This window comes from Psammomys obesus, unplaced genomic scaffold (genome assembly GCF_907164565.1).
Source record: "Psammomys obesus unplaced genomic scaffold, mPsaObe1.curated_primary_1811, whole genome shotgun sequence".
NCBI lineage: Eukaryota > Metazoa > Chordata > Mammalia > Rodentia > Muridae > Psammomys > Psammomys obesus.
Window position 1 is genome coordinate 4,279,150 of NW_026594184.1, and position 16,320 is coordinate 4,295,469.

The 16,320-nt window shown below is 41.4% G+C and overlaps 1 protein-coding gene across 1 annotated transcript in view; it reads right to left on the minus strand.

The window, feature by feature from the left end:
• Positions 1-2,130: 2,130 nt before the first annotated feature.
• Gpc3 (glypican 3) overlaps positions 2,131-16,320 on the minus strand; it is a 323,864-nt gene continuing 309,674 nt past the window's right edge. Inside the window, exon 8 of the mRNA XM_055618067.1 lies at positions 2,131-2,644. Within this exon, the coding sequence (XP_055474042.1) occupies positions 2,475-2,644 (170 nt within the window). The 3' untranslated portion in view covers positions 2,131-2,474. The remainder of the gene's footprint in view (positions 2,645-16,320) is intronic.

Below are 16,320 nucleotides of genomic sequence, written 5' to 3' on the forward strand. Positions count from 1 at the left end.
GGAAGGTGATGAGTTCATCTTCAGCCTCCTCCTCCCTAATTAACAGTGGACATCAATGGGTGTTTCACTTAGCTTTCCGTTATTATAGGAAAATACCTGAGATAATTCATGTTCATAGTGCCTTGTTGCTGAGATGGACAATTTCCTTTGTCTGACTCTCAAAGTGGAGATATTAAAACCATGATCTTTTGCTTGCAGAAGCATAACATGGTTTCATAGCCACCAATATACTCCTCTTCCTCCTCCTCATTCCCCTCCTTCTATTTTGCCAGATTAAATAAAACTTTTTGCATAATGAAAGGGACAGTTTTTCGATGGTCACAAGGTTTAAGCCTTTCTTCTGATCTGGTGTTGCTAGCAAATCAGACTGTAAATCTAAGGAATGACTATTCCCAGTGTTTGGTTTTAATAAACCCAAGAGCAAAGGTTCTTACAAACCTCATTCAAATTCAGAAACAAGAATGGGTGCATTTTCAAACTATTTCCAAACCAAAGATAGCTTCTTGATTCTTGCATCCCACCAACCACTATGAATCACGCATGTCAGAAAATAAAACTAAAAACAACAAAAACAATTTTTTTTTTTAAGAAAAAGCCTAGCCTCGAATTTCCAATTCCTGTTTGTAGGAATTTATGCTAGGGAAGAGGACTAGTGGATATTGGAAAGTTATGCTCGTCAAGGAGTCAACAGAAGGATGTTGGTGACAGCAGGAGTGAGGAGTTGGGTGGGATGCTAAGCTGTGATAAATTGTACCTTCTGCTTCCCCTGCAGTTACCTCCTACTATGGTACTGAAGCTGGAGCTTCGGCAGGGGACTGGTTCCTAGAATCAAAGAAGACTGACTATCCTCTCCCTGCACCTCACCCTGGCTCTCTTTATTGACATTACCTGATAGGAAGGACACATGCAGAGCATTACATACATGATTTTAAAAAGTCAAATAGGTTATTCCTTCCTTTGAGTTCCTTGACAGCAGGAAGATAATTTAAGTAACATAAGTGCTTGAGATGCTATTATATGTACACAAAAATGGAGTGAAGTCCTAATACTGGGCCTGAAGTTCATAAAAGGACAATGTTACAATTAGTCTTGGTGCTGGCCCTTCAGCTCCACGGGTGTAGGAATTGAGGGCTGTGACACTTGCCACTCTGTCTTAGTGTCTCATTTCTCACCACTCAATAGGGTCACAGAAATCAAGGGTTAAGTAAGTGCCTGTTGAAGAAGCCAACTGAGGCTGAGGGTTGGAGAGGCTTCTGGTAAATCATGAGCTTGCTGATGGCAACTTTTACAACCTGACCCAGGGCATCTGTTAGCTCTGTCATGCTGCAGTGTTTCAAGGGAGACATGACAGGAGAACAAGCCTAAGACAGCAGAAGAGCACTGAGAGAATTCTTTGGGTGTGCTGCTTGGGTCCAACCCTCTAGCTTAGAAAAAAAAAGGAGAATATTAATTTGATGGCTTCTAAATAACCTACACAGTAACACTTTTATTTGAAATCTGTGTGTCTGCGTATGTCTGTATGCGTGCTGGTGCATGTGAAGGCTGGAGGTTAACTTTAGGTTCCTCAAATGCTTTCTACCTAGCTTTTTGAGACAATGCCTCTCACTGGGCTGGAGTTCATTGAGTCGGTTAGGTTGGCTGGCTAGCAAACCCAGGGTTCTTCCAGTCTCTGCTTCCACAGAGCTGGGCTGACAAGCAGATGCCACCACACCTTGCTCTCTTCATGTGGATTCTGAGGATTGAACACACGTCCTCATGTTTTAAGGCAAGCAAGTTAGCAATGGGGGTATTTCTTCAGCTCAAGGAGGAAATTTGAAAAGAGGGGCCATGGCAGAACTCTTTGAGCCACCTTTGGTCGAATAGGCAGGACAATTCTACCTAAGGTTTCTCTGTGGAGACTGGGCAATGTATCTTGAGAGTGAGATGTTTAATTAGGACTTGAGGCCAGCATTGGTACTTACTCAGAAGGTGTAGGTAAAATAGTGGTTGCAAGGACTTTTTGGATCCTAATATGATTATACTGAATAGAAAGCCACGTAAGAGGGAAACATTTTGGATGAAGGGAGAAAGTATATGACAGTTTATTAAAAAAAAAAAAAAGGACTCAATGCCATTTTATTTGAATGTTTATTATTTTTTTCAAAGAAATCCATGCAGAAAAAGAGAAAAGAGGGAAACATGACAACCATGTTATAGCAGTCAAATGTAAGAAAATAATTTGGCACAACTTGAAGGTTTTTTTTTTTCTTTTCAAAAAATCAAAAAACAAAAAACTATTCTACCACTAAAATTTACCTTCCTCGTAAGGATGCCATTTGATTTTCGAAAACATAACACGCGGTTAGTCTCCTACTTAATGGCGGGAGGAGGCATAGGAAAAAAAATAGGAAAAAAAAAAGGAAGAAGGTGGCTTCCTTTATGTAGGAGGACCACAGGGTGCTGCAGGGCAGCACAGGCACCTGGGTACTGGCGAGTCAGTGCCCCAGGAAAAAGAAGCATGCCATATAGATGGCCACACTGATCAGGATTTTTGGGGGGGATGGCATGTTCCCCACGCTGTGAGAGGTGGTGATCTCGTTGTCCTTCTCATTCACATGTTGCTTGTTCCCTGGAGCCTCGTCCACATCCACATCATATGACAGTTCTGTGAAAAGAGAAGAAGGATTTGAGCTGTAGGGTTATATGCCCCATAAGGTCTACAGCATTCACAGCTTACAGCCCCTTCTTGTATTTTTCTTGTGTTTGGGAAGGGAGGGTTTCCAGAGATGGGAAGGAGAGGGTGTCTTTGGAAGGTCCAGAGTGAAAGAGTATGACCAGAAGCGCTCTTTTGCAATGGGGAGTGAGTCAGTAAACCTTCCCCTTTCTGCTTTGGCTCCATCAACACAGTGGGGGTGGGGGGGTTGTAGGCCCTTTGCAACATCTCCCAGGAGGACCTGTACCCTTGAATTGAAGGTCATTTTCATCAGTACTTACAACATGTGCTATGTGGGTGAACTTATCTGTCCTTACGTGTTGGGGAAGGGAAGGAGGGAGACTGGTGAATATATAGTGTACTTTTCCTTAGCCCCATATAGCAGACTGATAATCTTATCACAGGTAATTTGTTGAGTTAGTGTTGAAGGACAGGGTAATTTTCTGTTGAAAGATGTTTTATTTTTCCTCAAATATTTCCTCTTATATACAGTTTCCTCTCTCATAAAAGCAAAAAGGCACATCTACTGATTAAGCATGTCCAACCTTTTGACACTGTGATAGAGCACTGTCACCTACTAAGTTTACATTTGAGAATTAGTCAATCAAATTATCCCCCTCCAGAAAATGTTACCCCATATTCTCCCAATGTCTTAAGTAAATTGATGAATTTGTGTTGGGTACATTCCTAGCTATCTTCAGGTGTATGAGGCTTCTAGCTGGACATGCCTGAAAGCATAGGATATAATTTGATTCCAAGGGAATTAAGGCTAAGGCGAGGCTAATGGGTACAAGTCTGCCATTTTTTGCCTGTTATGCATGAAACGTACATAGTTCTGGAAAGAAACAAGATGCCTTTGATTTGGTCTGATACAAAAGTCCCCTGTAAGGCAACTCCAAGCAGATTGAGGTTTCACTGTGAAATTCAAGGTCACCAGTCCAGGGGTTAGGGTTTTTGTTTTGTTTTTGCAAATTTGCAACTCCAGATCCAATCCACTCCCTTGTTTTTTTCTTGACTCAATGGCTAATGTTTCTATTTCAGTATCTTGTGAAGGTGATGTGAGCCACTCACTAACCAGCCAACTCTCCCATAGCTAGGGGTCCAGAAAGATCCCCCTGTGGGGCTGAGAGGCATACCAACAGGCTCAGCGGAAATGACTGGGATTCTACTGAATGAAGGCAAGAAGAGGAAGGAAGAGCTCCTATTACAGGCTATGGAAATACTCAGTAAGTCCCAGGAAGCAAGTGTGGGGACTCATCTTGTCCTGAGTAAATGCAGAACAGGGTCCAAGACCAGGGCAGCTCTGAAGCTGGCATTGGTTACTGCAGGAAGCAAAACCAAGGACATCAAAGCTAGAGAGTCTGATTTCATAGCCTGTGACCCCCACTTTGCAAAAAAGATATTGCAATCTATAATGCTACCAGGGATGATGGGAGAACCATTTTTAATGTGTCTCACTTGAAGAAACAAGACATCTTACCTCAATGTTTCTTTAATTCGCATACATTTGTTCAACAGTATAGATCAAGATTTTCTGTGCTTTGTCTTACTAATTATATTTCTCAGTGAATAACAGTTCTATATTATCTGTCTTTTATTGTGATGGGTATTGACAATATGTATTATATTGTATCATCTGCTTATATTAACCCAAAATAAATAGTTTTGATCTTACGATTTATTAAAATTCTCTGTCATTGTGTCCCAATGAGGTGATAACTTAGTTTTTAATATGTATAAATCTGATTCTGTTTTACTCCTCTAAAATTGAAGCGAGTTTCTTTTGCCCGAGTGCTGATAGTAATTCAAATCTTGTTTTACAGGGAACTCTGTTACTCAGGAAAAGTAATTTAGCAGGCTGTAATCCAGATCCCCCTCAGTACATACAGACAGACAAAAGAAAAGGGGGAAAGAACAAAGAGCAACACTCTACTTGGAGATCAGACCTCTTTCTCTGAAAGGTGAACTATGTGGGGAGCACAAGACGGCCAGGGTCAGCTGTCAGTTGGCAAGGATAGCACAGGCTTAGGTGGTGATCAGATTTCACTAAAGCAGAAAGCACATATGGCTGATCTGTTGAAAGCCAAGCCTTGGGTCCCACGGCAGCTTTTCCACTTAAGCGAAGAGGGGTATTTTTAGGATTGACCCGAATGAGAGGGCTCTCAGCATTGCTTTTACATTCCTTTTCTGGATGATACTCTTGCCCAACATCAAGATGAAACCATATCTATTCATGTTCCCACTTCACTCCCGCTCCATTAGCTTTGCTCGTCAATAATCTACTAACACTAAACAGTCTTGATGACCGTAGCTGCTACAGCAGGTGGAACACTTCTGTTCAATCCAGGAGTTTTTAATCCTTTTAAATGCAAGTTTTATTTATTTACTTATTATTTATTTAATGTGTATGTCATGTGTGAGTGTAGATGGATAGGAGGAAGTCATAAAGCCACTCTTAGGCATAGCTTCTTTTCTTCCACATGGGTTCTAGGGACTGAACTCGTTTTCCCTGAACATTATGCTTATAAATGATAATGAAAAATTAATTTTAAAAAAGAGAGAAATGATAATGACCTCTAAGTAAATTACTATACCAGGCAAAGTGACATTTATCTCATTTACTTGAACCTTTCCCACCACCTTTTGAAGTATGAATTGGAATTCCCATTTTATGAGAAAGGAAGCTCAAGTTCAGGGTAATGATTTTGGTCCACAACTGGTAAGCAGTAGCTGTACTATCTGAATCCCGGGTCTGACCATACACCTCTTATGAAGCCATGCTGTTTCTTTTTTTTAATTTTAAAAAGTTTTTATTAGATGTATTCTTTTTAAAATTTAAGGTGTGAGTGTTTTGTCTGTATGTATGCATGTGTACCACATGAATGCTCGGTGCTATGGAGGTCAGAAGAGGCCATTGGTTTCCCTGAACTGGAGTTGCGGATGGTTGTGAACCACTGTGTGGGTGCTAGGAAATGAATCCGAATGCTCTGCAAGAACAAGAGCTCTTAACTGCTGAGGCATCTTTTCAGACCCAACATATTGCTTCTTGGAAAATACTGTATATCAAATATGCCACAGAACTAAGAAGAAATAGTTTCCAATTTTTTTTTTAAAAAGAGCCCCTCAATTATTGAATATACATAGCAAAAGGGAAATTCCAAACATGACCAAAAGGCATTGTTACCATATCAAGTTGACCACGTACTTGACTGAGAAACCTCATTAAACTTCATAGAATAGTGCAAGGAGTTCTTGATTTGGGGATCTGAGGTAGAAATTATCAGTTTTGTTTCCCAAGAAATGAGTAATGATGACCAAGGCCACTAGACGCCAGACACAAATCTCAGCCATCAAATGGCCTCTAGGAACATCCTTATCTAAATTATAACTAGAGATGTCATGAGGCTATCCATTCAGTAATAAGAGAAGTCTATTACTCAATCCCTCAGTTCCGTGCCTGAAGAGTAGACTGCCAGGATGCCCAGCAAAGCAACACTCTAGGCCAGGGGCACCACCTTGAGGATTAGAGCTGAAAGGGGTATCTGAGAACAATAGGAGAGTATTTTATGGGAGATAGGGAGAAAATGTGTCTTGGTCAAAAAGAAATAAGGATATTCCTGGGTGGAGGAAATAGAATCCAGTATCATTTAACAAACCATGCTAGCCTATCTATGGTGTCCCAAGGAGGAAGCAGAAGACTGAGGGAAAATTTAGCTACCCCTTCAAGGAATTCCACAATGTGGCAAGGGCACTACATCAATAGATAAAGCAGATATCCCTCAGAACACAGAGAGGGCTCATCCAAAGACATTGGCAAGTTGCCAAGGTAGGGCTGCTTCCCAAATGGAAGTATCAGGGATGATTTCTTTTTTTAAATAATTTATTTAATTTTTATTTTTATGTGCATTAGGGTAAAGGTGTCATATCCGTTACAGACAGTTGTGAGCTGTCATGTGGGTGCTGCGAATCGAACCTGGGTCCATTTGGAAAAGTAGTCGGCTCCCTTAAACACTGAGCCATCTCTCCAGCCCAGGGATGATTTCTTAAGCCAACTTGGCTATATACATCAGGAAGCATGGTAATGGCTACGTCGGGCCATTGAAGTGTTTTTTTTTTTTTTTCCTAGGTAGATCACTGTGAGAAAAATCATTAAGAACTGAGATTGTAGCAGTGGCTTTTCAGTAAGAGCGAGGAGCCTCTATGGTGTGAGGGGTAGAATGCACACTCACTGCTTGCGTGTGTATGAGTGATGGGTGCACACATGAATCACATCTGTGATCAGAGGTGGTACTGGTGAAAGGTGAGACAAGAAGGACAAATTTGGGCCCAAACATGTGGTTAAGAATGCTAAAACTATTGTGAAGGCAGCGGGAGGGGCTGTCTGACAGTTTCTCAGTAAGGACGTATACAATCTGATCTCAGTGCTTAGAAGAACTCTGGTATCAGTGTGAAGCACAGCCCTAAGCCAGACAGAGTCAGATATCTTGTCCTGAAGAAACAAGAAGCCTGTGGGAACAGGAGCTTGGGATCAGTGAGTAGCACATATTAAAAAAAAAAAAAAATCTACAGAAAGCTAAATCTATACCAAATGAAACAATTCGGTTTTGCTATAAACCAGATGTATTATGGAAAACACCACAAACTGTTTTATTTGAAATCACTCATATTTTTCAGTGATTTTCCAGCCTATATTTTCATCATGTTAGGCGTATGTTTTAAAGGGGACATATTGCTTCTCTCTTGGAGTGGTTCTTCTGTGAGAACCTTCTGGGCCAGCAATGAGATTTTTTTCCCCCAAGCTACATCTAAAAATCTGTTTCTATTTGTAATCAGTTTAACTATGCCCAGGGGGCAGACACAACTATCTGTACTAATTACATACTCAGCCCTGATTCTCCGTTTGCCTTCATGGCCCTTGTGTTGTAGATTAGATGATCCATTTACAATAACAGTCAGTCATTAGGGGCTGCCTGTTGTTGGTGTTGGAAAACTTTTCTGCACCAGAGAGAAGCTCTGAAAGTCCTTCATTCCTGGGTATTAAAAACCTCCTCCTGGAATCCCCAAGGAGGATTTACTATCCCCCGGGGTCTGGAACTCTAGATTTGAGGCCTGGCCTGGTCACAGCCTTCCTGCATAACCTCTGACAAGCCATTTCCTTCTTGGAGCTTCAGTTACCCCATATGTCAAATCACGGTGCTGAACTGTTGACCCCTACACTTCCTTCCAGTTTTATTTTTATTTTTTTTTCTGGTTTCAAGACTCTTGGGATGTGGAAAAGGGGCATAGTCTGCTGCAGGCTATAATCATTCCTCTACTCACAATAGCCAAGGTGGCCTGTTCCAACAGGGCCTCCCCATAGAAGCAGGGTCAGACAGTTGTTTCCCTTGGGATCTTTCTCTAGTACTCACACTTCCCTTGCCCCTTGAGCTTCCTAATATTGGATGATAGTCCCTGGCAAATAAACAAATGCATAATGCACTGTTCTGGTTTTGTTTTTAACCCATGGTATAACAATCCCCAATAAGGAGAAGTTGCTGGATCTGAGGGAGTGTTCCTTGAGCAAGCCTGCACAGGCAGTGAAGGAGGAAGATTTGGCAACCATGAGATCAGTCCCGGGGCCCTTTCAAAGCCTCTGAGGGCTTGAGTATATAACAACAAGCAAATGCTCATCCTTTGAGGAAATAGGCATCAAGATGTTGCTATAGGAACTTCTCTTACACTGACAGTACGGGCAGTTCTAGTTGCCCTCAAAGTGGCAGGGGAGGGAGGCTAAGGATGAGGCTCATTTGTTAAAATGCTGGCCTCAAATAGACAAGGCCCTGGGTTCAGTCTCTAGTACTGTGTAAACTGGGTGTGGTGACCAATGCCTGGAGACTCAGTGCTTGGGAAGTGGAAGCAGGAAGATAAGAAGTTCAAGGTCATCCTTGGCTGAAGACCCTGTCTTAAAAATAAAGATGGCAGGGAAGAGGATGCTACTGCTAAGCCAAGCATGGTGGTTTCTTCCTTGCCAAGCCTGTTCCAACAGATGGCTTCAATCTGGCCCTAATATAGCAACAGAACAACATTGCCATCCATCCCTGTGTTTTCCATTTGCTGTGTACAGTTAAGACTTGAGTATGCGAAACCTCAGGATATTGCCTGGCATACCCCAGAGGATAAAACTGGGGGCAATCTCCAAGGAAACAGCACTCATTGTAGCACTGCTCATTTTGCTGCCTATTCACATGGACATCCTGGGGTTCTGCCATTGGTTTCTGATTCCCAAACAGATCTTGGTTTCCTTGTCTTCTGAACCACAACAAAAGCCCCCTTCCTGCCTCAGTAACTCCACCTCCTTTATGAACTTTCAGGAGTGAAATGAGTACTTGGACTTGAAAGCAGAAGCAAGAGGCTCTGCAAATGAAGCCAGGCTCTCTGGAGGCCTGGATTTTCTTCTTTAGATGTGGGAGAACAGGCATACTTCAGGCCTTTGGTTTTTAATTCTAATGGTACTCCTTGGAGAATAGGCACATTTCACAGTGTGTCTTATTGACAAACAAGTAAGCTGTCTATTTTGACTGCTTGATAACTGACTCTAAAACCTGGCAATGATCTCATGGAACCTCCTGGAGCAGGGTTAGGCAATGAAATCTCAACTTTATTTTTTTTTAATTGCTAATTTCAGCCTGCAAACATCTTCAGTTACAAACAATACGGTGTTGAGAGAATATAGTAGATTGTCCCCATTCGGTAGGCATCGCCCCTCTCATGATAGGCCTGCTTTTCAAGCTGGGGTACGATATTTTCAGATTACACTGCACTGTGCATAGAAGCCATGGCATACTTCCCAGAGATGTAACAGAGGAAAAGTACACTGCTTTGCTAAAATATTCAAAGCTGGGGCTGGAGAGATGGCTTAGTCATTAAGAGCACTTGTTGCTTTTGCAAAGGACCTGGGTTTGGTTCCCAGCACTTACATGGCCACTTACAACACTCTCTAACTCTAGTCCCAGGATAACTCTGATGCTCTCTTGATACCTCTTTGGACTTTTGCATGCACATTATGCACCTACATACGCAGAGGCAGGTCCATACACACACACACACACAAACACACACACACACACACACACACACACACACAAGTACATGAATAAGTCTAAAAGAATATTTTAAAAAAACATGTAAAGTCGTATAATGGAGTAAGAGCACACTGCAAGCTCAAGGAAAACTTCATAGAACATTTCTGATTGAGCTTGTCCTTCAAATTAAGTTCCATATCCCCAGAGGAAGAGATTTGACAGCACTTTTTGATGCACATGGAGTGGAAAGGTCTTAAAAGCACTTTAGGCAACCCGTGCCACCTCCTACCATACTGGACTTTCTGACTCTCAAATTCTGAAGGTGACTCAATACGTCTCTTCTCTGGTGACTTCCTTGTCAGGAGCGACCGCCATTGGCCTTCAACTATGGCTCAGGTGGTTTAGGTTTCTCATATAAAATTGTTTCAGGAATTTGAAACACCAACAGTGCTTTATTATTATTATTATTATTATTATTATTATTATTATTATTATTATCATTATCATTATCATTATAATTATTATTATTTTGCAGTTAAGACTCAATCAAGAAATCGCTTAATCTTTTTAGAAAACAGCAAATGGTTTTATTATAAATTCTATCACATTCTTATTCCTCAAGAGAGACTAACTCCATCCTAGAAATTTGGAGAGTAAGAGTGTGTGCTAGCCATCCCCCACACACTCAGAAGCACTGTCACCACCTTCCTCAGGAGTGGTGTTACTACACTCTTGTCTGCAGGCATTCCTCTGAGGCTGCCTAAAGCTCCAGACAAATCAGCGCATCAAAGCTTTTCCTTCCACAAATGAAATTACCTTATTCTCAAGGAAGTGATGGAAGCAAGAGACGGGGGAAAGAAGGGAAGGTCTTTAGATTTACTGTCCCTATTATCATCATTGTCGTTATTATTAGCACTGTATCAGAAGAAAACAAGGTTTTATTTATTTTTATTTCATGTGGATATGTGTGCCTGCCTGTCTATACGTACATAATGTGTAACAAAATAAAGCTAAAGAGATGGCTCAGTGGGGAAGAACTCATGCTGTTCTTCCAGAAGACTGGAGTTCAGTTCCCAGCACTGATATCGGGTGGCTCACAACCACTTGTAACTCCAGCTCTGTGGGGATTTGATCCCTATGACTGCCATGGCACCTATAGTCAAGTGCACACTTCACCCAATAGTTAAAAAAAGAAAAGATAAAAATTATATGCATGAGTATATGGCTTTATTTTTATGAGATGTCTAGTATAGATACCTGTATGGAGACAGTAAGTAGATGAATGATTTCATACATGAGGGCTTTATTCTGATGGGAAGACCTGCTAAGCTTCCCCCCTCCCCCTTTTTTTTGGATCCAGTGGAGAATCTGTGTAGTAGGGTTTGGAAGGAAGTACCCAAGGATCAAAATGCTTACAGTGCCCTGGCAGTGGCCAACAGCAAGAAAAGTGACCTGCATTCCAGCCAAGGGAGCAAAACACAAATCCCTAAAGGCACTCAGAGCTGGTCGTGGGAGCATCAGGCTGGAAATCAACAGCAGGCAGGTGTCCTCGTAAATGAAAGCTTACAGCCTTCCCTAAGTTGTTCCTTCTGAGTGTTGTTCATTCAATGTTCTTCAATTGTAAAATTCCTCCCTCCTCATCAATAGGATCTGGGGAACCAAAACTATTTTGCTCTCAGTTTACTTGAAATGCACACATTGTCATCCTGGCTCCATTCCCTTCCGATCCCACCTGTGGATCTGGACTGTCAGAAGGTGCTCATTCTCACTATCACAGAGGCACCTTCCCTCTCTGTCTGGGTGTTGTGTGTTTTCTCCTCTGCCTTAGTGCAAGCCCTTGAACTAGTCCTTAATGCCTCTGTTATGCAAGATAGCTCTCCAATGCCCCCCCCTTTTTTTTGTTTGCTTTTGGTCCAGGAAGGAATGTTCTATTTTGTGACAGCTAGAAATAAGACAGCATTCTATTCCTAAAACACATGCGGGAACACATTTCTCCCTGCCTCACAATTCTTTGATGGCGCACTACTGCATAGGGGAGAGAAGCCTAAGTCCTTAGCAGTTTCTCTGGCTCCGGTTTCCTTGCTTTATAACTGTAAAACTACCCATATATATATATTTTTTCCCAGACACTATATACTGTTGTCCTAGTAATGTTGAAAATGCCAACGACTTGAAATTTTGTTCAAATTGTTTCCTTAGATTAGGATGATGTCTGTCTGTTCTCTCTCCCCTTTCTCTCCCTTGCTCTTCATCATTTCTTTTTCCCACATTCCATCTCTTCTCCCCACAATTATATCTCCCAAGTTTTAACATACACATAACACATCTTTCAGGAAGCCTACTCTTCTTGCCTTGGGCCAAATCAATAGCTTCTCTGTAGTAACTGAATTGGACTTCTATTATAGCACAAACTGCCGTTTGCGTCATACTAGAATTAGTCATTTCCAGGGTCTCCTTCTCAACCGGGCTGCCTCTGGTGAAGTTAGAAATGGTTTTTATTTTGTGCATAGCTCCCACACAGGATTTGATTAATATAGAACTTAGACACATGCTTGTTACTTGGATAAACAAATGCCCAAATGGACACCTATTCCTAGCCTATTGACAGCATGCAGTTAAGCAACAATCTACTTGCAAGATGCCTATCCTTCAGGGACTGATGAGTCTGATTTGCTCAAGGGAAAGAGTCACCATTGACCCATGCTGAAGACAATACAAATGCAGAGCCAATGGCAAGAAGCCCCTGAAAATAAATGACAATACTGAAAGCATTGGCTCTTAGACTCCTAGACACTACTAAGCAGTAGCCAGGTTGCATGAGCCATAGCATCAGTTCACTGTGCTCAGTGTGGATGGAATCCACAAAGATTATTTTCGTATGTGCTTTTGTTGCCTGGAACTTGATGCCTTACTATGTGAGCAGCTGACACATGCCAGCATTGTGTGTGACACGCAGAGCAGGAAACGGGTTTTCTAGTGAATAGGTTCCAGTCATTTCTCATTTGCAACCTTGAAGACTGTGTCCTCATACCTTTGGCCTCTGTCCCTGCCTGGTGATCTACACCCTGGGCCACACTTCATTGATTCCCAAGTGTAGGGGCTGTGGTGATTGAAGTCTCAATGCATGGCTCTGGAACATCAAAGTACAGCCCTGCTAATGAACTCCGCTGCTTAGCTGTGATCATACAAAGCCACAGGACTTCAGTCCCTGCAGTATCACCTGCTAGTACCGTTTCTCATTGCAGAGGTCCATGGGATGAGTTCTAGTAAAATACAATTGCATGCTGGCACAAGAATGGGTACAAATACCTTAACCCGGAAGTTGTGTTTTCACCACCCCTCTTCCAATTTCTCAATTTACTTCTTTTTCTCTTTCCATTGCTCTCTAAACAACTTTCCCATATCCAATTATTTTTTACTCTCTGGTCTAATCATAGCTATCTCTACCAAACATCCCTCCCCTGTCTCTACAGTGTTCTTTTTACATATCCTTGGGCAAAGGCAAGGTTGGAATCATTGGAAAGATTTTAATTTTTAATTTTTTTCTTTTTGTTTTTGAGACAGAATCTCACTCTTTAGCTTAGGGCCATCTTTGAACTTGCTTTGCTTCACCTGCCTCATTCTCTTGACTGCTGGGACTACGGGTGTGAACTAGCACACCCAGGTATAGCTTTTTAGAGAAACTGAAGTTACCTTGTGTCTCTCCTTCCCTTGGAGTACTCAGGATTGAACCCAGGAACTTAAGAAGGCTATGTTAGAGTTCTACCACTGAGCTACATTCCCATTTTTTTGGATCTGAATAACAAATATGCTGTTTTTGTTCTTCCTCACTTGATGTAAATGTCTAAGACAGGTTCTGTTTCTTCTGGAAGGTGGTCCAATATTTCCTTGATCTTCTACCAGTATTTCCATTGTCCTACGTTTAATCCCCAGTACGACGTCTGCTTCTTATCTCAGTTTCTGTCTTTTGCCTCTCTAGCTCCACAGACCTACTTCTGTGACATTGCTCCACCCAAATCACCTGCCCTCACACCCTTGTCTTTTTTGGATTAGAATCTTCTTGCCCTACTCTCATTCCATTTCAGTTTCTGCTGGTTCATGATCTCGCCTTTCTCCTAAGAGGGAAAGAATTTGGATGTAAAAGTGATTAAGAACTTTCTAATCATGATGGTAATCTGAAAACTGGGATTAAAAGGAACAGAGAGCTTTCTGACAATTGGAACAATCTGAAAGGTTTATAGGTTTGCCTTAGGTAATCAGATCTCTGGAGGTGGTCCACAAGAGTGTGGGCAGCCATTATGTATGATGTTGGCAAAGGAATTCACACATGGAGAAGAATTGGGGAGGTAAGGGGGAAGTAGCTGCTTCCAGCACTGAGATTCTAGAATCTCATTCAGTTCTTAAAAGGCCTCACAACATTAGGAAGTCTGAAGGTAAATAGGTTAAAGTGACCTTTGCATACTTCCCAAGGACACAAACACTGCTCAGAGAACAATCTCTCTCAAAGAAAGTGACTAGTATCTTTTGAAATCAGTGGCTAGCTTGGAGAGAAGGATGTTAGGTCTGATAAAGAGTTATCAGCCAAGACACAGTTTTAGGGGAGCAAATGGTAATTTGCTTAAGGCAGGGAGAAAGAATCCTGTGAGCTGTCAGTTTGCCTAGTCAAATATCAGAAGTAATGAAAACACGTATCAAGTAATGTGAAATGTACAATGTGGGTAATAGTATGGAGGCACTCCTGTGCAAAAGATGATGGAACAATTTACTCAAGACTTGTTTTCTTTGAATATTCCAGAAGAACAACGTTTTATTCCCAACAATGTGTAGACACTGTGTTCAACTCAGCTGTGTAAGGGTACCCATCCTTTAGAACACAGGAATAAAAGAAGAGGCATTACCTGGAGAAAAGTCATTTGAGGACCATGCTTAGGAAGGACCTCTAACCTGGAAGGAACTGATGGAAAGGAGGCAAACTGATGATAAAAAGCCAGATGATCTGCACACAGATAGCTCTATGGGTATTAGAACAAAGTAGGTGAGTGCAAAGTGAGGCTGGGAAAGGTCAAAAGGGTACCAACTGGCCTGGACCCACAGCTCTAAAGACATAAAGGGGACAAAAGGAAATTGTACTATAAAGAGTGACAGCTCATTGAGGAGGAGTATTAAAAAAAAAACAGCAGGAAGTTAGTCCACCCAAATTAGAAGAAGATGCAGATAGCAAGAAATGAACACTAAGTAAATATGACCATTGGCAGTCTTGGTTCTTAATAAGCAAAAAGGGAGCGATGTTTTTCATTATGTTTTTTTGTTTTGTTTTGTTTTGTTTTACCTAACTACAGAACACATCAAAGTGTCTGTCAGCCAGACAAATACATTTTGTGATTTGTTAATTAAAATTGAGAAAAATGGCTGAGAGCAAAGCACCTTGCTACAAGTACCAGAAAATGAGTGACAGTCATTTGAGGAATAACCTCAGTTATTTCAGGGCCAATAAAGAATCCATGTTAAAGCACATCAAAATGTAGAAAGAAAAGGAGGCCATGAATTTGAAAGAGGGCAAGAAGGGGTGTATGTGAGAGATTGGAGAGAAGACAGAAAAGGAGCAAAATTACAATCTAAAAAAAAAAAGTCTCCAACAAATAAGCCAGCTAAAAATTAGGGCTTTGTAGCCTGCCACTCTAAAATTCTGGAAATATATGGTGAAAATAAATAAAAATAGACACAGAAGTCAATCAGTAACTACCCAAAATAGGGTGGTAATATTTATGGCTTGGGTAAAAGCAAATCAAACACATAAACTTGATATGGATAGTGTAATGGAAGATGATCAGAATATGGCACCAGAAACCTCATATGCTCCTATGACTTTCTTCCATGGTGCTTTCCCCACACTAATTAAGAAGAGATCATACTAGAAAATGCCCCTTGGAAATATGAGTTTTCTCAAGCTAAAGTTCAATGTGTTCTCTTTTTCTCTGGTTTATATTATCAACAATTTTAAGGTAAAAATTTCATTCCACAAACTTCATCCATTTCGAGTAAATTTCAAATGTTCAGTGGGCTTCAGTGGGTTTATTGAAGTGTGCAACTGTCGTCAGAGGGCAATGGTAGAACACCTTCATCTGCCAAGTAAATCCCTCATACCAGTTACAGTTAATCCTTCAATGGATTCTCTTGAATTTTTCATCTTGAGCCCTTTGCAGCATTCAATACCGTCATCCTCTGCCTGTTCTGAAACGTGGCATGGCCTCTCTTTCCTGACACTTCTTCTGCCTTGTTCCTCTCCAACCTCTCTGATCGTTCTCAGATCCCTTTACAGGACTTTTTCTCCTCTGCTCTGTTCTTATCTTCGTATCTTCTATTCCTCCACTTCTCACTGTTCTCATGTTACACATCTTCCCGGATATGCTCATTGGTTTTTATCTCTAAAAGAGGATTCCCACATCTGGGTTTAGCGCAGACATCTTTCTGGAGATTTTTAAGTTCACTGGTTGTTCCCAGATGGATGTCTGTTAGGCAGCACAGACTTGGAAGTGGAAGGAGACATTGTCCATCTCTTGACTGCTC